Below are 21,830 nucleotides of genomic sequence, written 5' to 3'. Positions count from 1 at the left end.
GGCTCACTCCAGTCACTGCCGCAGCAAAGAACAAGCCCTAGTAATTGGAACAATGAATCCTGGGCTGGAATTGATTGTGTTGTGCCGCAGCGGTGCGCCTATGGGAAACAGGGTATCGATCCAAGGCCTGTGATTCATGCCCATTCGAGCAGCTTGTAGCATCGGAGCCTGAGTGACACATCTTTCAAGTGCAAGGCGCTGCTGACCTGCTTTTCTGTGCTGCACATGCTCAGACAGTAGACTCTGGCAGTAACAACAGACTGCATGGGGGACCAGATGAGAAAATGACATTACATTCATTACAGTAATGTCATCTTTGCATTCAGACAGCGCTCTGAAGGAAGACGCAACAAAGCCTCACGTTTTTAGTATCATACTAAACTAATCTAAAAAAAAAAAAGTTGAGCACGTCTGGGAGGTAATAAACCAATTTCCATTCATCCGGAACGTAAAAACAAGCCCGTTGTAGCGTGATCCATCTTCCTCGTACGAGGAGCAGCGGCGCGTGCACAGCTGATGCGGCACAGGGCCACGCGTCGTCGCTGTCCGCCACGCTGGAAGCGCGCGGGCCTCCCGGTAACCTCGTCTAGTCTCCACGCTCCCCTCCCCCCTCCCCACCCGTCTCCCCCTCAGCAGCGCGTCTCCGGCCGCGCCTCGGATGCAGTGCGACCAGCGGCAGCCACCGTCCAGCAGACCCTGCGTCCGCACAGCAGCACCGCCACCCCGAACGATGCCATTCACGCAGACGCGACAGAAGCACGCGTTCATTTGACAACCGCCGACCCCCACACGCAGCCGTCGCCGCTCCTCAGTCAGTGGTAAGTGTGCAGTGGTTTGGCCCCCTTTTTAACGCTCGGCGTCCGGCGAAGTGTTGATGCGAATGCGGCTCGTCGGCCGAGCAGGTGAGCGACGGTTCGGCGCGCGTGGCCCGAGCGGGGCGCAGGTGTTGCGGATTAACGGGGCGCCGCGTCAGCTGGTGACACGAAACGCAAGGTAAACGCGTGATCCGATAAGGCGAGAGAAAACAGCCGCTGCATCGTAAAACAGCTGGAGTTATTGTAGCAACAAGTCACAGTCTTGAATGACTATTATTTTTTTTGCAACGGCCCTAAAGACTAATTTTGTTAATTTCAAGCGTTTGAGAATGTTTTTGAATGGTGCGTGTTAAACCCAAACAAAGCTGCAAAGAGAAAACGCAGAGGTTTGACTTTTCATATATTTTTTAAATATTTTGCAAGCAATTGACGAGTAGACGTCAACTGCGCCAGATCATTTCTTGTGAAGCTCCGAATGCTGTTCTCGTTCATTTGTTTACATCGCGTTAAGAAACGCCGCTAACGTGCTGCCCCCCCCCGATTTTAAACAGCTGCCGGATTCTGGTCACCAGAACACTGGGGCTTCAGGTGTGGGGCATTAGGTTAGATCATTAATGGCAACTGGTGAAATGGCTCCTCCTCCTATTTTATCTATTTAATCTAAACTGTTAAGGTCACATAAGACGCTTTACAGAAAGTGATGCACATTCTAAATACATAAATAAGATAAATGTTTTGGATCTAATGCATAGATGCAATGCATTGATATTATGTTTTGCTTTTATTTTTTCATACTGTAAGAAAAGCAGTGCCAGAGTTCATCTGTCCACTTGCAGCTGGACAACAGTGGTTTGTTGTGTGGGGCGCCTCAGGACGCGTTTGTCTTGACAGGGTAAAGCATATGTATGCAAAGGACACAGTAAGCTAAAGGGAAAGGGGGGGGTGAGAATAAGCATATTTTGCGATGCTTGTTCTCTGCCAACACCCGGGTCAAGCCAAGTGCATGCCGAGGTGTGAGATTACATCAGATGGTGCCGTACGTACGCACACGGGCGCTCAAACTGCGCTCGTCACCTGCGGACGGGGGCAGAAACACGTGAGCTGCCAGCGTCTCTCCCTGCATCCTGCTGCTGGGGGAAATCGAAGCAGTCTGAAAGCCGTGTGACATTTCTGGATCATGCAGCGCGAGGCGCCGAGTGACTACATTAACTCATGCTAAAGTGGCGGGGTTCGTTTTGAAGGAGAAGGAGAATAATCATCCATGTCCTCGGCGCTTGAAATCCCTTCCTGACTCATGCTTGATCCCCTGGATAATCCACTGAGTCACAATTAAAACGACTCATCCCTGTGTCGTAGACGTTTGCATACCTCAGTTTTCCTGATAACTCCAGCGTTTAAATGTGGAGAATCTGCAGTGTGTCGTGAGCCCAGGCGATACTGAGACAGCTGTTCCTCACAACTGGCACAACTAGCATGTGAAGGATTGATGCATTTCCATTACAGCTGAGCTCTGTTTGCATGGGCGGGGCTCCCAGGCGCTTTGAAGGCTTCACCAAGGTGAAGCAGATGTGGAGGAGAAAGAGAAGCATCAGATGTGTTGGCCGCCCAAAGGCCAGTCTGACCGTAATGCACTATATCATCTTCCATCAAAGAGGCTCTGCTCACATGCACCCCCCCCACCACATACACACACACTCTGAAAAATTGATAGCTGGAAAGGGCAAAGGCCAAGATGAGTGCAAAACACACGCACACTAAAATATGTAGCGACACATCTGACCGCGCTTCAGAAGCGGCGCTGGCTGCTGCTGGTCCTGCTGTTGTTTGAAATGAAAATCCAATGAAAACAAGCGAGGGACCGAGCCAACAGTTATCATACTAATCAGCAGGCCTCAGTGTGTGTGTGTGTGTGTGTGTGTGTGTGTGGGGGGGGGGGTTGTGTTGCGTGCACCACCATCTGCTCTGCACAGTTCACTGGCCTACTGGTAAAGCGAGTAGTTGTGACTGGTTGACCACACTCTTACTTAGCATTACGGAGTGTTTGCGCTAATGAGACACTGAGGCAAGGAGGCAGTTTAAATGCACACTAAGATTGACATGAGACAAAGGGAATGCCAAAGCACATGCTGATTTAAGGCCTAACATAATTATACTAATGGTAATTAGCTTAATAATACTCCGTAGCAAATATCCCACAAAACAAAAACCTGCAAGAAATCCAAATTAGGTCGCATACTGTACGTCATGAAAGGAAGGTGGGAAAGCCTTTAGAGCACAAGGTAAATATACAGTTAAGCTCTTATCTTGTTTTGGCTCTGGATCCAGGTTCGTGGCAGCCACCCTTGCAGAGGTCCAGTAGTAAATAAGACGGGGAGGCCTGCGTTGACCGTGGTTGTGTCTCTACAGGCCTGTTGTACTCACCCCTCGGTCCCAGTGCTGTCTGAGCTGAGACCTGGTCATCCAGGCGCTTCGAGTGGGACATGGGTCCCTGTGCTTTCTCTGCCCCGGGCTGGCAGCTACAGTAGCATTTCAGGTGGGATAGAGAGCGAACTGGGGGTGGCTGAGAGAGATGTCACCGACCACATTAGTCACCAGAGAAAGCAGGCCATGAGTCAGGAAAGCGCCCGGCCTCATCCATCACGGCCCTCTTAACCCACTTTCCTTGTGGCTCGGCCTCTCTGGCTTTTTATTTAGCTGTTTTGCGCTAGGGCTCCATCCCCTCACTGCTGACACAGCAGCCTGAAATGGGGAGAACAGGGTGCAGAACGAGCGGCTTGGTATTGGTTGCGCTAGCGCGGGTGGCGAAAGGGAGATGACATTAGGCTCCAGAGAAAATAGAGCTAAGAGAGACATAATGTGTTTTACTACTTTAATGGCCTGTAGTGTGAACTGGTGAGGCTAGTGTGTGATGTGTGTGATGTGTGTGTGTGTGTGTTTGTGTGCACGCTAGCTGGATGAACAGAACATCCCATGAACAGACTGTCTTGGCTGAGTTCACGTGTGTGTTATTAGCAGAACTGCTCTGTCTTTCACATTTATGTCAGAGGGGCTTAAAAAAACGACTCGTTCCTGCTATGACACCGGTCGCAGCTGTGTCAGAATCATACGTTTGTGAAAACACGGTGTGACTGATTGAATTTGTGTCACGAGATGATGTAGAGGGAGCGACTCAGTGACTCACCTCATTAAAGATTTTACTGGATGAGGATTTGATTGGGTCAAAGGGAGCAAAGCCCAAGATGAAGACGCTTTCTGTTCGTTCCACAGCTCTTGGTTCTGATTCAGGTTTGTGTGTGCGTCTGTGTCAGAGCTGAGCGTTTAACAGCTGATCCGGATGTTGCCTCCCGTCAGCGAAGCCGTCGACGGCCCGTGTCATTCGGCGCTCGGGCCTTTCCTTCCACCGCGACCTGGCAAACCATCCCAGCGCGGCATATGTGTGTTCCCACTGCGCCGTGTGTGATCCATTTGGCTCCGGCTTCGTCGTCCCACGGCCTGGCGCTCGTCTCCGCACGCGTAGCCACAAAGCCAGCCTTCTGTTTACTCGCCTCGCGACTGGAGGGTCATCAGTCACACGCGTCAGGGCGGATGCGTGCTGCACCTTAACCTGGGAAGTCTCCATGTCACCCTCGACAGGAAGCGCGTTACAGTAGTCTGACCTCTGACCTTGTGGATTGTCTACATTGAAAAGTCCTAAAATATAAGATGTAAATAAACTCTCACATTCATGCTTTTCACTATATTTTAAGATAAGTTAAGAAAAACCTTTAATAGTCCCACAGTGGAGAAGTACAGATTCAGAGAATACATATACATATATAATATATAATATTAATTATATACATATATAATAATAATAATTACACTACCTCCACTTGACCCACACAAATAAATAACAGAATATTGCTGATAGAGGCAGTTATTTATTTCTCATTTTTCCAATTTAGCTGTGATTCAGCTCTGTTTACTCATCACTGTTCCACATGGGGAATTTGGCCTGAGCAGCCGAAAAGACTTGGCACAAACACTCCAATGCAGACTCATTCGGCGGCAAACAAAAAAGCTTAATGAACAACAGTAGCACACAACAGAGAAAGAAATAAGTAATTTTATATCCACCACACTCTTATCAAGACCCAAGTTTGTTGACTCTGACCAGTGTAAATTTAGTCTTTGTATCCTGATGTTTCTCGCTCAAACACAGACGCTGGTTTGAATTGAGAGGCCGGATCTCGTGGTGGTGGTGATGGGTGGTGTTGGGGGGGTGCTGACGGCAGAAGCAGTAAATGAGCTCGGGGACGAGGTGCTGGAGAGCTCGTGTGAGCAGCTGTCTGGTGCGGAGATGAAGACGGATGGGCTGCGGCTCCGTCTCCAGCTTTGTGTGAGGCCGTGACACAGCAGCTCAGAGTCTGAGAGGCACAGATACAGCCACATACATGACAGTCTACCTGTTATAGGGCATTGAAAGAGCCAAATCACTGATAGTGATCTCATTAAAAGCGTATCTGAGGTTTTGTCGTCCTTGTCCCTCTGCCAATGTATTATTTGTCTCTGATCCGGCCCAGGCTCCCCGCCGTCTTTGTCCATTCATCACGGAGCAGCCTCTCCTCCCACGTCTCTCTCTCCCGTACTCCTTCCTCCCTCGCCCGTTCTCCCTCGGTCCCCGCGCCTCCCTGAAAGCAGAATTATTCCGGTTATCTCCTCTCGCTCGCTGCTTTCATTTATGCCTCCCTGATCCTCATTTTCTCCCGCTCTGCTCGCTGTATGTTCAAAGTGGAGGACCCCCCCTCCCCTCTCCCCCCCCAGAGAGCTGAAGAGTGCGCAATGGCTGGAAAGTCACAGGGGGCAGGAAGGAGGGAGTGAAGAAGGGAAGGGAGGACTTGAGTTTGGGGTGTAAGCGCTGACCTCCACTTTCTGTCTCTGCAGCCACGCCAACTGCCACACTGTCGCTCACCTGCTCCTCTTCCTCCTCCTCCTCCTCGCCTGCTTCTATGAGTGTCATTAACAAAATGCCAAAATTTGCCCTTTTGCCCCGTGCGCCCGTCGTTCCTCCCATGTCGTGTTTGGGGTAACACTGTGATGGCCAGTGTGTTCATATGGATAGGGGAACTTGCTGGTCGCTCCCCCCCATTAGCTGTGCAGTGCTTCCTTCCAGAGTTTTGCCATTGTTTTGTTTGCATTCTGATGTTAGGAAATGAAATCAGTGCTAAATTTAGCAACAGTCGCTTCTTTTTGTCTTTTAGCTCGTTTTGTGACTAAAACGTCATAAACCTCATGTGGGTCTGAATTGAGCTTCTTCCCGTTGAAGCTTTTCACTGAGTTCAGGTGCAGACTGTTTTTAATATTTAACATGCACAATGAAGCTGTATTGTTTTTTGGGGGGGCTACTGACTTGAGCATAATTGAACAGCGTTGTTCATAAAAGCAGCAGCCTTGTTAAATGACACGTGTGTTACCACGCAAGTTGGACTTTAACGTCAGCAAAACTCTGCAAGCATTAAAGAGGTTCTGAGTCAGCAAAATACTGCGCTGTTGAACTTCCTGTACGATCACAGTCAATTTTTATTATAAAATAAAAAGGACTTACAGAATAAAACGAACCAGACGAAAGAGAAATAGAGGCACGTGGAGAATGATGTGGGCCACAGTGTGTGTGTATATATAATTAATGTGCCCTTGCGCAGTGTAATGACTGACGTTAGGATGGAGAGAAGGAAACAAGGGGAGGAGCGTTGAGTGGAGCGTTGAGTGGAGCAGAGCCGCCGTTAACGTTATTACAGAGACCTGTGCTGTTTCCACCATGACGCGTCCACATCTGTTCTTAGCTCTGCTCACCAGTAACTCGCCTTGGTACCAGCGATACCAGTCCGTCACCTTTAGGCAACTAGTCAGGACTTGGGCGGCAGAGTTTCTCATCTGCCACTGTTTAATTAAGGTCAGATACAAAATGAGAGGAAAAGCTGTCTGACTTTTGTAAGTTTGGACTCTGCTTCCATCTGCACTGCTCTCGCCCGCTGACCTTTGTGTTCTTTGTTTTCAGTTTGGAAACCCACTGGAGGAGACTTTTAGGAGCTCCTCCTTTCTTTCTTTTATGAAGTCGGGCTCAATTTCTGCTGCCTCTGCAATAAGTGAAGGATTTAATTAAAAACCAAAGTGTAGCTGAAATTTCAACTCGACTGCCTGCAGCCGTAAAACAAACCGTTTTACCGTTTGTCCTCGCTCCTCTTTCCTCTCCAGCCCTGCGCCAACGCCCCGGCCCTTCCCCTCCCTCCCCCAGCCCACCGGCCCTCCAGTCGAGCGGGACCATGATGCTCAGCAGCTCCGTGGAGGTGCCCAGCCCCGGCGGCATGAGCGGCCTCAGCAGCCTGAGCGCGGCGGCCCGGAACGTGGTGCGCTCCTCCAGCATCTCGGGGGCCATGTACAGCCTGGAGAAGAGCCCCGGCGGAGGCGGTGGAGGCGGCGGCGGCGGCGGTGGGCCGGACTCCGCGTCGCTGGCCGGCAACAAGAAGCGGCGCTCCAGCTTGGGCGCAAAGATGGTGGCCATCGTGGGGCTGTCGCAGTGGAGCCGGAGCACACAGCAGCTCAACCAGCAAGGCCAGTGTTGAACACCTACATAACAGACACTTCTCCCTGAGTTTGATGACATTAATCCAAATCTAATATTAGTGTCTGCACAATAACATTAGCAAGTCTGTACCTATAATATGTTATTGATCAAGGCGTGAGTGGCTAAATTTGTGCTATTATCATTAGAATGAACTTTTTAAAAGGCTGCAACCCTCTTCTGGGCTTCATTGTGTGCTGAAGTGGGTTTTCCAGCAGTAGCTGCTCGCGTGAATGGCGAGCGTTTGGTGCAGCGCTCTAATATATCCCCTGTGGGGTATAATTACTAATTCTGTGCAGCTGCAGCCCAAGTGTTTCTCACTTTCGCACAGACCCACTCATTCCTGGTGGGAAACGGGGAAACATGTCGCGGGCCGAGGCCCGGCGACGGCAGAGAGGGAGGTCCGGGAGCCGCGGGGACACTGTTGCCGTCTTGTTTTCACTCTGTCAGTAACATACGCGCTGTTTATCTGCTCACGTCCTCGCGGCACGCTCTGTCTCACCGAGCTGTAACCCCTTCAGAACACCGTGTCTGTACTCGGCTGCTCACTGTGTGGTTGTACAGCGTGTGTGTGTCCTAATTCTGTAAGAACGTTAGGTTGGATTACGAGCTCTGAGGCTGTCTGCTCTGCAGCTGGCGGTTCCTCTACCGGGAGAAGCAGGATTTGTCATCTAAGCTTTTCAACCAATAGCTAAAAAATTACAAAATTGAAGTGTATTCACCAGTACATCAAGTGTGGGAGTAAAACAAAAGATGATGATGATGATGTTAATTAAAGCAGCAATGAGAGCCACGGACCATTGAGTCCACTTCCTGCAGCATAGTGGCCCATGACAGCGAAGCAGTGGCCTGTTTTATTTCAGAAGACATTAAACCAATAAGTGTAGTCAATAATGTCTGAGTTAAGCAGTTAATTAACCATATGATATCATAAAAAAGGAGAAGGGACCCATATGCGTGATAGAAATTGTGCTTTGATTTATATTGACTGATATGACAGAACGTGTGCCTGTGTAGGTTATTACAAAGAAAGAGTTTACACATTAATGACTTTTTCTGCCAGTTTTGATGATCTGGCCTCTGATCAGTTAGAGTTGAGGCCTGAACTTGTTCAATGCAGGGAGCTTTACTTGACCCTTCGTGTCCTTTTGTCCACGTTGATGAAGCGATCGCACGGTGAAACTGTGGATCGGGGGCCTGATGGTGCCGAGGGAGGAGAGACGAGGCTCGGGTCTAAATTTAGATGTTCTGAGCTGCGAGAGGAAAATCACAGTATCACGCGCAGCTCCTTCTGCTCCCATCGATAGATCTCTAACAGCATCCTCAGCCGCACGGCTCTGTTTCACGACTGCTTTGACGACCTGCCTCTAATGAACCCTGCAACCAATCAGATCGTGTTTTAAAGGTGGACTCTTCCTCATTGGCTGGAGGAGCTCACCCTCCGCTGCCATTGCTTTTGTTAAGTCCCAACCAGATCCCAAATCAAATTTGTATTTATTTTTACCTGAGGGTTATGTAACCGTGGTAACCGTACCACTAGCGATTGGCCCTTAGAGCATTACCAGGAAAACGATTGCTAGAGAAAGGCAAGGTTGTTTACGCTGTGACCCAGTGAGGCTGAAATTGGCCCCCACCTCATAATAAAGACTGCCTAGAGGCAAAAAAGGCCCGAAGAAGCACAAAGCACCCTCCAATACTTGTCTGATGAGGTCCTTCAGTAGCTTCTTGTGCGCTTTCTATCTCACCCCCGTCCAAAGCAAGTAACGCGGCTATGGAACGTCCGCTATCATTTCTACCCACCTTTGGTGTCAAGAATTCCATATATAATTTTCAAGACGATAGTAGTGGGACCAGGACTGGACTTTCTGGTTGCACCTTGCTTCATAAAGTTCATAAAACTTTGTCCAGATACGTGTCTCTGGAGGCCGTGCTGAATGTGAAATACCCTGCGGTGTGTTTCCTCTCAGTTTCTGTCTTTCCATTCATAGCGCTGACTCCCACACTGAGACTTTTGTGGCGCGTTGGATGGTGTTTGCGGTGGCATTTACGTTCTATTTTTCACCTGCTATTATTAGTGGCGCCGAAGAGAACGCGTACAGGAGCGGTCCCCAGGCTTAACGGGTGACTCACTCCCCCCAATGAACGGACTTATCTCCTGAGCGGGTTTATCCATGGCCGTGACAGCCTGCGCGGAGGGACGCGGCGGAGGAGCGAGCTCCGCTGATGTAGGAAGTGTCGTAGGGGGGCGAGATTAAAGGAAACAGGCGCGTCTCTGTTTTCTGTGTGTGTGTGTGTGTGTGTGTGTGTGTGTGTGTGTGTGTGTGTGTGTGTGTGTGTGTGTGTGTGTGTGTGTGTGTGTGTGTGTGTGTGTGTGTGTGTGTGTGTGTGTGTGTGTGTGTGTGTGTGTCAGTCCGCTCGTCGGCCATTTTTAAATTCCTCTGTTTAAATTGCCCTTCCTCCCCCTGCATGTTTATTCCTGCGCCGGTGGAGATACGACTGGACGGACACCAGAGACTCGGAGGAGAAACAGATCCGAGCGAGGGAAGAATGTCTCGCACAGGAAGAGGACGCTTAGGTTGCTCTTTGAACTGACGACCCAGCCTTGATCTAGCACCAGCCGCCACCAAGCTTCTAGGTTCATTTGTTAGACAAATACTTCACTACAGCTCTGGCTCCTGACAGGATGAACTGGACAGTGAGTCCTCTCCATGGTGTTTTGAAAGCTTGACATTTTCCCATGTCTTGAATTCGACAGTATATTACTAATGAAGGGATTTTCACATTCATTGTGACTAACCGAGGAACGCTCCTTGTGCTGGTTCAGATAAGACTGGTGTCGCCTCTGTCTTAACCGCCTCCTGCTCCATTTGCTTTTTAAGCGCATTGAGTCCCTCTCCTGACGCGCACAAACCCAAACGCCGCAGCTCTAAATGCTTTAATGTCCCCACTGGTGCGTTTAAAAGCTACCAAGCACCAGCTTAGCGGACCGGCCGTCAAATCCTCCCTCTCTCTGCCTCTCGTGCCTCCTCTTGCTCCTCTCTGTCATCACGCTCGTTCCCCCCCGGTTCACTGACATCTTCATTTTCGCCCCGCTTCATCTCACATCTCTTCATCTCCATCTTTTTGAGCCGCCTCTCTTTCGCTCTCCCACCAAACCCCTCCACGCGCCCTCTCTATTCTTAGCCAGACTGGTGAATCATTCCACCGTGAAATTTTCTTTCCAGCCTGTGTGCGCTCGTGTTTGTGTGTAAAATGCTGACTCTCGGATAGTTTAAAAGCTTTGCACCAGATACTGTGCTACCTCCATGTTCTGTCCCTGAGCAAAATGAGCCGTGCAGTGTTTATGTTTAACCCAATCTCCAGGAAAATGATAAATGGTAAATGAAGGCTTCCTTCGTTTACCTGAACCCGGGTGTCATTTCCGCTACTCTTGACATAGAATGTTGTAAACACACACACGCACACAAGCAAAGACACTACACAAGCCTGCTGCTGTCTGTAAAAGAAAGACATGGAGCGTGGAGCAGCTTTTTGGTGCATAACAACACGCTCCTTGGCAGCTGGTGCACAGGAAGCTGCTGCAGCACTGCAGGAAAGCTTCACAAACATGTTTAATGCATAGATTTCTGTTGTTGTTGTTGTTGTTGTTTGGATATTAAAGAACAAAATATGTGATCATTTAGCCCCCCAGAAGAGAAGTCAATAGTTAAAATAATTTATATTGAAATTACATGTTTTATTGGGGTATTTAGATATTTAGTTTTTGAACAGAACACACTTTTGCTTGTTCATCGTGGGATATTAAGAGCAGGCTGTTTCCTCATGAAGCAATTTGCTGCGCGTCTGCCTTTTCCATGTAAACCAACCAAGTTGCATCCTTTACCCATAAGAAGCAGAGCCGAGTAATCAACAGGAAATGGCATCTGAATAAGATTAGTCTTTGACTTATTGTAATTAATTGTCATTAGACAGGAGTCCGTGTGGCATATTAACTCCCTGACAGACATCCTGCCGCGCATTAAGGCTCTCAATGACGAGAAACGGTTTCCCATGCGACGTGATGCTGAGAAAGGCTCTCCGCTTGACATGGACCACTCCCTGACACACTTAAAGACATATGATTACACACACACGCACACTTGGAGTTACATGAAACTTCACATGTTCCAATGTGTCGTTTGCAATGAACCATGTTAACCACTGAGTCATCTGTGGTTGTAATCTTACATAACTGTATGACACATTGTGAGTGTGGCTCTGAATCACACACACACACACACACACACACACACACACACACACACACACACACACACACACACACACACACACACACACACATATATATATATATATAAAACCTTGTTTCCTATTTAAGCGTCTACCCTTTTCCTACCTTCTACCTCTTTTATCCATATTTAGCAGGGGGCCATCAGTAAAAATACGACAACAGATCTTTCATCTCCAACACCCGTGCTTGGTTACTGTTGCTATGCACAGCGGATCGTTGCCGTCACTAGTGCATCCAATAGGCATGTCGGTGCAGCCAGGGAGTCTAAAAACAGCATTCTATATAGCGCATATAATGAGAATGGCTTCAACAGTGTTCTCTCCAAATGTCAGAGCAGCTTTAATGATCTCCTGAGCGCACGCACGCACACACACACACACACACACACACACGGAAGCAGTATTTTATGTGTGTGTGTCCTTTAATATGGTCTTTTCTGCATTGTTGGCGTTTTCTGTAAACCCTCCTTCCTTTATTTTTGTCTGCCATTAATTCTCACTATTGAAGCTATAAATTCTCTCCACCCCAAACACCTTGAGCTTCCTCCCATCTTTATCTGCTCACCTGTGATTTGATCGTGTCTGGTGATGCCAGTCAAATGCGTTACTTGCACAAGCATATGCATAAATGCAAAATTAAAGTTTTTGTATGTGATTTTTGACATTCGCCAGCGTGTCTGCAGCAACAAGGTACAGTATTACTCATCACAGTGGAGCCTATAAGAGACACCTTAACTGTGTTGTAGCACACAGAGCAACCCTCTCATGTAGAGAAGGAACAACAGCTTATGTAATGTTGTTATTTTAGCTCTTCAAACAGAATATGTGTCAGAGAGCCTCTAATTATGTCTTCCAGGATGTGCACGTATTTGACATTACCACTGTATAACAATGTTAGTCCAGCTTGGAAGGGGAGAAAATACTGAATAATTTAGATGGGAGGACTGAGAGAAGAGATAAGACTTGTGTGGTAAAGATGGACAGTTGCTAAAGAAGTGAAGCTCGGCCAGAGAAGGAAAGCAGGAAAGAAGGAAGTAAAAAAAATATTAAGGAATCGGTGCACAAGAGTGTATGTAAATAAATTGGGGGAGCAGGGATATGAAAAGGAAAGCAAACAGAGAGGCACATATAAAGTGCCAATAAAAAAAGAAGTGTTGGGAGGCACGATGTGACGAGAGGCGACTGATTAGGGAGCGAGACCTGTTGGGAGGACGATGGACACGGAGAGAGCAGATAGGCTTATGAGTGAACACGCCGGCCGGGGCTCTTGGTGCAATGCAGACGGCATTGCCATGGAAACGAATGGAGGGAAAGCGCATACAAGGAGGAGGGGATTAAATAGGAAGGAAGAGATCACTGCTTCACACCGTTGGGAGCAGGGGGATGGGTGGAGGTTGTTTGGTCTGATTGGGGGGGGGGTAACCTTAGAAGTTTACAGAGTCACTCAGCCTAAGGATGTTTACGTCAGGCCTCCATGGTTCAACTATAAGCAAGGAGTTTTCTGTCTGATGTGCAGGGGTTTGGGTGAAATGCTCCTGTCGGTAAATTGATTTTGAACAAGTGACGGGTGATGAGCCTGTCGCCATGGCGCCAGTTGTCTCAGGTGGCATTGTCTGGGTCCAGATCTGAGGGCGGGGGTTGTCATGGCCGCAAGAGTGCTGTAAACACACACACACACACACACACACACACACACACACACACACACACACACACTAGCCTCCTAGACACTCCTCCTTTTCTCACCCATAAAGATCTTGACTACAGGTTATAAATAGAAAGCACCAGAAGCTGCTCCCCTCTTCTCATCTCGAACACCTGTGGGAGCCCATCATTCTCCTCCCACCCTCCAACCATCTCCTCTCAACAGCTACTTCAATTTGCTCTCTTTCATCTCTGACCCTCATTTAAAGGCCCCTCTCCGGTGGTTGCATCCGTCCGAAAGTCTCATCAAATTTCTGTGTTTGCTCGTAGGTGCTTTGACAGTGATGGTGCACAGTGCCTGCGGTTGTCATGGTGATGAGACGACAGGATGGGGATGCTTGATGAGCTTGGTGTTGCTTGTGCTAATGAAGTGGGATCACTAGTGTGTGCTTAACTGGAAAGAATGAGCAGTGTCCACTGGTGACTTCATCATACTACTGTATTACACCTAACTAACTAACTGGGTCCCGATAGTGGCGAGATGTGTTTACAGCGGCCACAATGGATGCAACACCAAAATGAGTGACTGGTGATAAGAGAAAGTCCCTGTAAGAGTGAAGCTTCTAGTCATTTTTCCATCTGACAGCTCACGTGCAAACACTGTGCTTGTAAGTGTGAATGCTTCATTGAGGTGGGAATGTACAGTATAAACACGGCCGCTGGCTTGTGTCAGCTTGACATTTGTGTAGGAGTGACGGTTTGTGCCTTGTCAGAATATTTAGTCAGCAAATGCCCCGTTTGAGGCGGAGTCTCAGTGGGTCGAACCCGTTTGTCCGGCAGATCCCACAGACGCTCAGCTGGATTGAGATCTGGGGAATTTGGAGGCCAAATGAGTTTCAAACCATTTCTGGACCATTTTACTCAACAAATTGTAGTACACTGTTCTATCAGAACATCTTCAGTAATATAATGTGTGTCAGATTGGACCACACGGTTCGGCCTTTACTCCCCACCGGAGACTGGGAACAGAGCAGCCCTTTGAAATGTTCTGACCTACTTATGTAGCCATCCCAATTTAACCACTTCCAAAGTGGCTCCAATTCTGTGCATATACATTATTAAGTGTGTGTTTTTAAGGGTATCCCAGCATGCTTTGCTGCTTTGCACCCTGAGAACTGTGGGTAATGTTGCAGTTAGAAGCAAGAGGAGTTGCCTTCACATGGCACATCCTCTGCACCCGAGTCCCTTCAATGCATTTGACAGTCACGTTAACACATGTACGCTGTGCTGTTACATGTGACGGCGCCCTGTGATGTTCCTCCGTCTTTAGCCGCTCACTTGTCTCACTTCTCCCACCTGTCCTGCTTGTTTAAAGGGGCTTTTTCCAGTAGCGCAGGGACTTCCCAGTGGATATTAGGTGAGATTGCCTTTTTGCCCGAGTGAGCTTGCTTCAAAATAAATAGCGAAGAGAGGGTTGCTCTCATGGCCAAAGCTAAATTGCACCTTCTTTATTGTGATTCGCTTTTGAGCCCATCGTACAGGAATGTTTGACAGTAACTCGCTTTCAAACCAAGGAAGTAAATTAGTTTGCCGAGGGACGATATTTATAGAGATCAGTATAGCTTGATGAAATGAATCCGTGCAGATGCTCAGCCTGTATAATACCTTATCAGACACGCTTCCTCTGATCATTAAGCCCCGTGGACTAAAGTCCTACTGTTTGCTACTTTCAGACGGGGGGACCAAGAAGCTCCGGAGCACCATCCGACGGAGCACGGAGACCGGCATTGCCGTGGAGATGAGGAACCGAGTCACACGGCAGGGCAGCAAGGATTCAACTGATGGCAGCACCAACTCGAACAGCTCTGATGGAACGTGAGTATGCAACCAGTACGTCGCCCGTCCGCGTCTATTACACAGTAATTAACCCGACTCTGCCCCCCTCAGGTTTGTCTTTCCTACCACCCGCTTGGGGCCCGAGAGCCAGTTCAGTGACTTCCTGGATGGACTTGGCCCTGCTCAGATTGTGGGCCGGCAAACACTAGCTACACCCCCCATGGGTGAGTCAGGAGTAACGCATCACACAAGCCTCTCTGTTCATCAGATCAGGTGCAGGTCACTTTGCACAACAGTGTCAGATTGTGTTTAAATATTTGGATTGAAGAACGATGGAGAGCCAAAAAATATAGATAATACACAATAATATCTGTACATGTGTTTAAAAGTAGTCTGACTTCTTAGCAGAGAGGAAGTTATTCTTGTGAGACACATTAGAGCCATAGAGCAACGTCTTTCACTGTACCTGGTTGTGTAGTCGGATTTAAAGCTCTGTGTCGCCCTCTGCTGTCAGACATTGGCCACTACACTGGAAACAGGAAACTGAGGACTAGACAATTACCAGTAGTTGTTTTGAGATGCTTCCTGGTAATAGTATAGTTTCCATCTCCAGGGGATGTTCACGTGGGCATGGTTGACAGAGGAGGGCAGCTGGAGGTGGAGGTCAACCAGGCCAGAGGGCTGATCCCGAAACCAGGCTCCAAGAACATACCAGGTACTGGAACTGGAGCAGGTGCTGCTGCTGAGTCATCTACTGACTGAACAGTACTGATGGCGTGTGTGTGTGTGTGTGTGTGTGTGTGTGTGTGTGTGTGTGTGTGTGTGTGTGTGTGTGTGTGTGTGTGTGTGTGTGTGTGTGTGTGTGTGTGTGCGTGTGTGTGCGTGTGTGTGTGCGTGTGTGTGCGTGTGTGTGTGTGTGTGTGTGTGTCAGCAGCAACCTATGTGAAGGTGTATGTCCTGGAGAATGGAGTGTGCTTGTCCAAGAAGAAAACCAAAGTCGTAAAGAAAACTCTGGACCCCACGTACCAGCAGGCTCTGTTGTTTGATGAGAGTCCTCAGGGCAAAGTCCTACAGGTGAGCACCTTATGTAACCGTTTGTCCTTTTTAATCGCCCCACGGGCGTCTGACGGTGTTAACAGCGAAGCCTCATCTGCTCCACAGGTCATAGTTTGGGGGGATTATGGGCGTATGGACCACAAGTGCTTCATGGGAATGGCCCAGATCCTTCTGGAGGACTTGGACCTGTCTGCCACGGTCAGTGGCTGGTATAAGCTGTTCCCTACCTCCTCTCTGGCAGACCCCAGCATCGGACCCCTCACCCGACGCCTCTCGCAGTCGTCCCTGGAGAGCGCCACCAGCCCCTCGTGCCCCTAGACGGCCAGGAGACGCCCCCACAGGCAGAGTCATGCAGACAAGGACACGCGTACTGTATATACACAATGACTGTATTAGAAGTGCAGGACAGGTGGGCACACACGCATATACTGTAATACAGGATCTCATTCATAGGAACACATACACATTGATGTGCTGCCACGTCCTTTGTCAACGACACATCCATGTTCTCACACACTCAGGTGTTTTTTCAGTTGCGATGCCCAAATGGGAAAACACTCTCTGCCAGAACATGTAGCAAGCCTCACCTCGCCATCAGACCGTTTCCTACCGTACCGCGACGCGACGACCCGCCAGGTGCCATATTCCGCATTCCCGAGGCGTCACATCCCTGCGGCGCGACTCATCCCAGGGCCGTCCTGGTGCCAGTTCCTAACGTCTCTATGCCAAACTAAGAAAAGAACTTTATTTTTCAAAAACCAAAGCAATTGTTCTTGTTGTTATTATTACTAGAAGTCGTAGGTGAACTAGTCTATAAATGATAAAGTATGGATATGTAGCAGAGTCAAAGACTTAGATGTAATGCAAAAAAACAAAGACACACTCTACACACTGACAAACACCTAAACACACCTGAGCAACAGGCTCAGTTGTTCACATAATGGCTTTTATGTGAGGTAGCAACACTGCTATTCTATCATTTTCACAGGGCAGAGTTTATATATAAAAAAAAAATATATATATAGTATATATATATATAAATAGATAAATACTTATTTGTGTTTATGTATGTATCGGCTGCATTCTGCATGTTTGCCTGCGACCCTTTTAGAGACATTTTGAAGTGCTTCAGTCTTTTTTGGCCGGTGTAGTAGGAGCACAGAGCCCCTTCGGGCCGTGACCGCCGACAGAGGACGGGGGCTTCGGTGACGGGGAGGCCGCCGCCGTCACCAGCACAAGAAGGCACCGCGCTAGGCGGCCGTCAGCACATCCCTGGCCCCGCCTTGGCTTTTCCAGTCAGTAGCACGCCCAGGGACGTGCCCTAGTCTCTCTGCATACCAGCATCTATACGGTCGTCCATCCCGTTGGTTTCCCCAGACCTGTGTCATTTGTTGCATCTTTTCACACTTTTCCTACTTGATGAAGGAGGCAGGGAGGTGATGAACCTTTTTCTGTGTGTGTGTGTGTGTGTGTGTGTGTTTGGTCCCAGCCGGATACTCGACCACATGCCAATCGCACACATATCGTAGCTGGTACCTACGTTTTTTAACCCTCCTCTACTTTGTGTGTAGTCGCTTCTCTCTGTCTCACTGACTGTAAATTGCAGAGTGTGTATTTGATTCCAGAAGACTTTTTGCTTTTTAATATCTGACTGTTTACACCAGTGTTTAGTTGCAGGGGGATTGTTAACCTGCCATTTACGATAGTTTAACTTGTTTCAGGTGCAATATATAAAATCAGATTTTAGCGTACTTGATATTTCCTGCTGTGTTTAAGATGGCACTTTACTGTAAGATATTTTTTACTTTGAAATCTTTGTATTGACCACTTTATTTATTTTATTTTTATTTGGTAACAGTGGCTCCTTTGCATTGAAAATTCAATTGAAAGAAGAATTGAATTTTCAGAGAGAGGTTTAAAAGTTCTATAGGTCTAATGAAACAGGACAGTTTTGCCTTGCAGCATTTGATGAAGTGCCCGTAATAACAGTATTTGAAAAAAACATGCCTAAAATGACGATTTTATTGATTACAGTACAGTATCTGTAGATCCTTGGATTTTATTATAAGCAAAATTGTATACATACGCCTCCAAAATACAAGATGGCATTCGATTTTAAAATTTATTTTTGTGTTGGATTTACTCAAATTATTCAACTGAGAATTTTAACCCCTTTTTAAAATTTCAACAAATGCTTTAAGTATTTTTAAGAAGGTAAGACTGACCTGTTGCCTTTTAATACCTACTGTAGTTGTGCAATAGCTGCAGCTTCATAAGCAAAAGAGAAAAGAGAGTTCCTGTTGTTTCTATAACTTATTTGACATGAAGATGCATTTGTCTGCCTGTCCACCATCAGACCAACACCTAACCTGACACTGACACTGCCTTTAGTACTAAAGGCCTGTTAAAGGCGTTGATGTGTTTATGTATCACATCTTCTATTGATTCATTTTTATATTTTAAATTTGGGTTTTCTGGTGTTTTATAATTTTGTAGAGGAGGGTAAATGGGCGTTTTTGACCCTCTCTTAACACCATGAACCATGAAGGTCTTGGCTCCAGTTTGCATTTGTTTAGGAGCTACTTCCTCCTGGATCTCTACTTGTGTGGTCTTGTAAATGAAGTCATTTTATCTTATTGTTCTATTTTTGTGGACAGCTGGCATGATGTTAAAAAAAGGACTTTTGCCGACTCTTGGTATTTGCACACATTCTCTACAGTGTGCAGACAAAAAAGCTTGGCTGACGACAGAAATTAAACAAAAAACTCTGAAGAAGTCTAAAGAATTGCTCTCGACATGTATAATTCCCTGCTAAATGTTCAGTCCTTGGTAAACTATAAAAAAATGCTGTTAATATTTTTCCATGTGATTCCAAATGTTTTGGCGCTTGTATGAACCTGTATTGTCCCTTTGCTGTATATTGAATAACCTAAAACGCGATGAGTCCACGCTGAGTGAGAATTAAGGCACATCCATGAGATGCATCGTCATGACGTGTCTTCTGCAGAGCACACTTTGCCTAATGTGCCCAAATCCGCTGAGTCCTGCAACCAAAAGGAAAGGTTGAAGTCCTGTCTTTCTTCAAAGTGTGGGTGTGTGTGTCTCCCCGAGATGTATCTGACTGTGTGATGCGTAGCGAGTCGCAGGGCAGCTGGATGTGAGCGAGCGAGCGAGCGAGAGAGAGAGAGAGAGAGAGCTTTAAATGTGTAGATATTTTTTAAGAAGCCAGTTGGTGGTGAATTCTCAACGAGGAGACATTAATTTGTGATCAATTAAAAATCACAGGATTAACAGGCGTTTTCTCACCACATGCTCATTGCATTTATTTGGAGTCTGCTATTACAGTGAGTAATTGACCCCTAAGCTGAGACGGAAGCTCAACAAGAGGTTGAAGCGCGAGGGGACGGTTGTAGCAGGTGGTCAGAGATCCGTCATGGTGTAAAGGTTGATGCATGAAAGTGAACTTGATGTCGTTGGAGTTTTTGAGGAGTTCATTATAGACACTCAGGAGCGGTTTTGGAAAGGGCCCAAGGCGCGTGGCGCCTGGTGAGCGGTGAACGGGTGGGGACAGTCCGTGCATACTGTACAGTACGTCGCTGGGCTGCGATTTGAATGTAAAGGCTGTGACTGGAATGTAAACGCTGGCTTCCCTCCGCGCGGAGCGTCCTCTGAAGCCGCTCGGATCGCGCGCGGGGCTTTTTGCAATTTACCTTCAGTCGACCCGACTCGTGCTGTGTTGAGACTGCATCTTATTTTTGTAAAGGAAGCGGTGTTCTTGGCTGAGGGTGGCGTTAGAGAGGCGGTGTGGGCGTAACTGCCTTTAGGTTTTACTGAGAATGAGGGCTTGTTCAGTTTACAATGGCCTTATTTTGTGTAGGAGATGTCGCTTCACTATTGTAGCACACAACTGAAAGTTTTGACAAATGTACTTTGCTTGAACTATTGTATTGAAGTTATACATGCGTATATGTATAGTTTTCTGAATGTATTTCCTAATCTTTACACCAGAACTACTTGTAGCGTCTTATTCATCCGTCTCCTTGAAGACTTTTCCGGGGCTCTCGCCTGCATGGGTGCAGGTGGCCCCTACTCTTACTGTACTGTACACTGTATGTCTGTCTGTGTTTATATGGAAGAACAGTGCTGCGTATGGAACAGGCACGAAGTCCGTCTGGCGAAATGCATTTTTTGATTTATTTAAATCGCCACGATGGACTTCAAGCAAAAACGATTGCGATTCTCCCCCCTGCGCCGTCTGATTTATTAACTCGCCCATTTATTCTATGAAGTGGATAAAATTGTTTTTTTTCTACTTTGAACTTGACAATATTTGCCGCATGGTTACTCTGATGATTTCTGTTGCCTTTAATGGTTCTGGTTGTGTGATTTAAAAAAAAGAAATCGATAAGTTATGGTAATGGTCAAAGTCATTTAGACCCAGTGCAATATAAAATATCTATTCACTGGGATGCAAGGCAATTATCAAAAATGCTGTATCGTTAAGTAGCATGAACTCAGCTTTCCATCATTTGGAACACACCTTCTGGCAATAACCATCAACTCTCACTGTTTTTTGTGGAGCCTTTAATGTGGCTCTTTGTCATTTCTCACCGTTTGCAATTTTCATAATGACACATAAGATACAAGGTCAGACTGTATCTTTAATTACCTGTAGCACTTCAGGCCAACACACGAGCCCCCGTGAACAACCCCGTGCAGGTTCCTTATGAAGCATGCGTTCCATGTGTCTGTTTGCCAATGTAGCCGCTGCCACCAAGGGCACAAAGCAGACATCACTGCTGGGTTGATGGATATGTTGGGGTGTTTAATGCCGGGTACGCCAGTTTATGTTGCATTCATCCACTTTAAGTGTTTGTATTCACAGCACAAGTATCCCCAGTAGCCATTCTGTGCTGATTAGATGTCTGTGTGATATGTTAAGGCCAATGTAGCTCCTTCCCCCGCTGTCGAGACAACCTCCATCTTAGCAAACCCAGCAAAGTACAACCCCCCCCCCCCCCCCCCCCCCCCCATAAGACATCAGGAACTGATGGAAATGATAAAGCTTATATATTTAATGTACAGGAGCACAATCAAGCACATTTAGCAAATCCCTGCTCTGGAATCCAGTGTTAGATGGATGAGAGCCTCCCAAACCTCCAGCCCAGTTCAATTGGACTTCTGGTGTTGTTAGATGAGTGGTTGTCAATTCTTAACTGGCCTTAACCTTTTCACCAAGGAGTGTTCACAGAGTACATCCTAAAGGGCAAAGCAAAGCAGACTGTCTGATGAAAGGATGCGGTTCATGGCAACGAAGAAAAAGGGAGCTGTAATTTTATACCTGTGCTTTGTAAATGTTTTCTATGTGCAGTATTTGATAATGTAAAACTGGTATTTTTGTGGTTTGTACGCTGCAGAGTTGATTACTTAAGGTGCACGTAGTTTTGTAAGAAAATAGATGCGAAATGAGGAAAAAAAAGAGCAATTTCAGATTCAGAAGCCTGTATTTGCATGTCCTGGACACAAAGTCAATAAAGTTTATTTGAATCACAAACATTTTATTGTCTTTAGTCCTGTTTGTAAAACCT

At 47.2% G+C, this 21,830-nt stretch overlaps 1 protein-coding gene across 2 annotated transcripts; it reads left to right on the top strand.

Moving 5' to 3' along the window:
- The first annotated feature begins 608 nt into the window (after window positions 1–608).
- rims3 (regulating synaptic membrane exocytosis 3) lies at window positions 609–21,798 on the top strand. 2 transcript variants are annotated; one of them, XM_029167282.3, is made up of 7 exons: window positions 609–818; window positions 7,050–7,406; window positions 15,084–15,225; window positions 15,298–15,410; window positions 15,800–15,901; window positions 16,121–16,260; window positions 16,348–21,798. In XM_029167282.3, the coding sequence occupies exons 2-7, from the start codon at window positions 7,118–7,120 to the stop codon at window positions 16,558–16,560; spliced, it is 999 nt and encodes a 332-aa protein (XP_029023115.1). In that variant the 5' UTR covers window positions 609–818; window positions 7,050–7,117; the 3' UTR covers window positions 16,561–21,798. The 2 variants fall into 2 exon arrangements, with proteins under 2 accessions (XP_029023115.1, XP_029023114.1); XM_029167281.3 differs by having other exon boundaries at window positions 16,118–16,260.
- Window positions 21,799–21,830: the final 32 nt, after the last annotated feature.

This window comes from Betta splendens, chromosome 11 (genome assembly GCF_900634795.4).
Source record: "Betta splendens chromosome 11, fBetSpl5.4, whole genome shotgun sequence".
Lineage (NCBI taxonomy): Eukaryota > Metazoa > Chordata > Actinopteri > Anabantiformes > Osphronemidae > Betta > Betta splendens.
The sequence above is the reverse complement of the archived record's forward strand: the minus strand, read 5'-3'. Positions and strand labels throughout refer to the sequence as shown.

Bases quoted from the DNA above. Each gene is read 5' to 3' on its own strand.
- rims3 (XM_029167281.3), top strand. From the start codon at position 7,118: ATGATGCTCAGCAGCTCCGTGGAGGTGCCCAGCCCCGGCGGCATGAGC. The intron at 15,902-16,117 runs GTACTGGAACTG...TGTGTGTGTCAG, and splicing joins AGGCTCCAAGAACATACCAG to CAGCAACCTATGTGAAGGTG. The intron at 16,261-16,347 runs GTGAGCACCTTA...TCTGCTCCACAG, and splicing joins CTCAGGGCAAAGTCCTACAG to GTCATAGTTTGGGGGGATTA.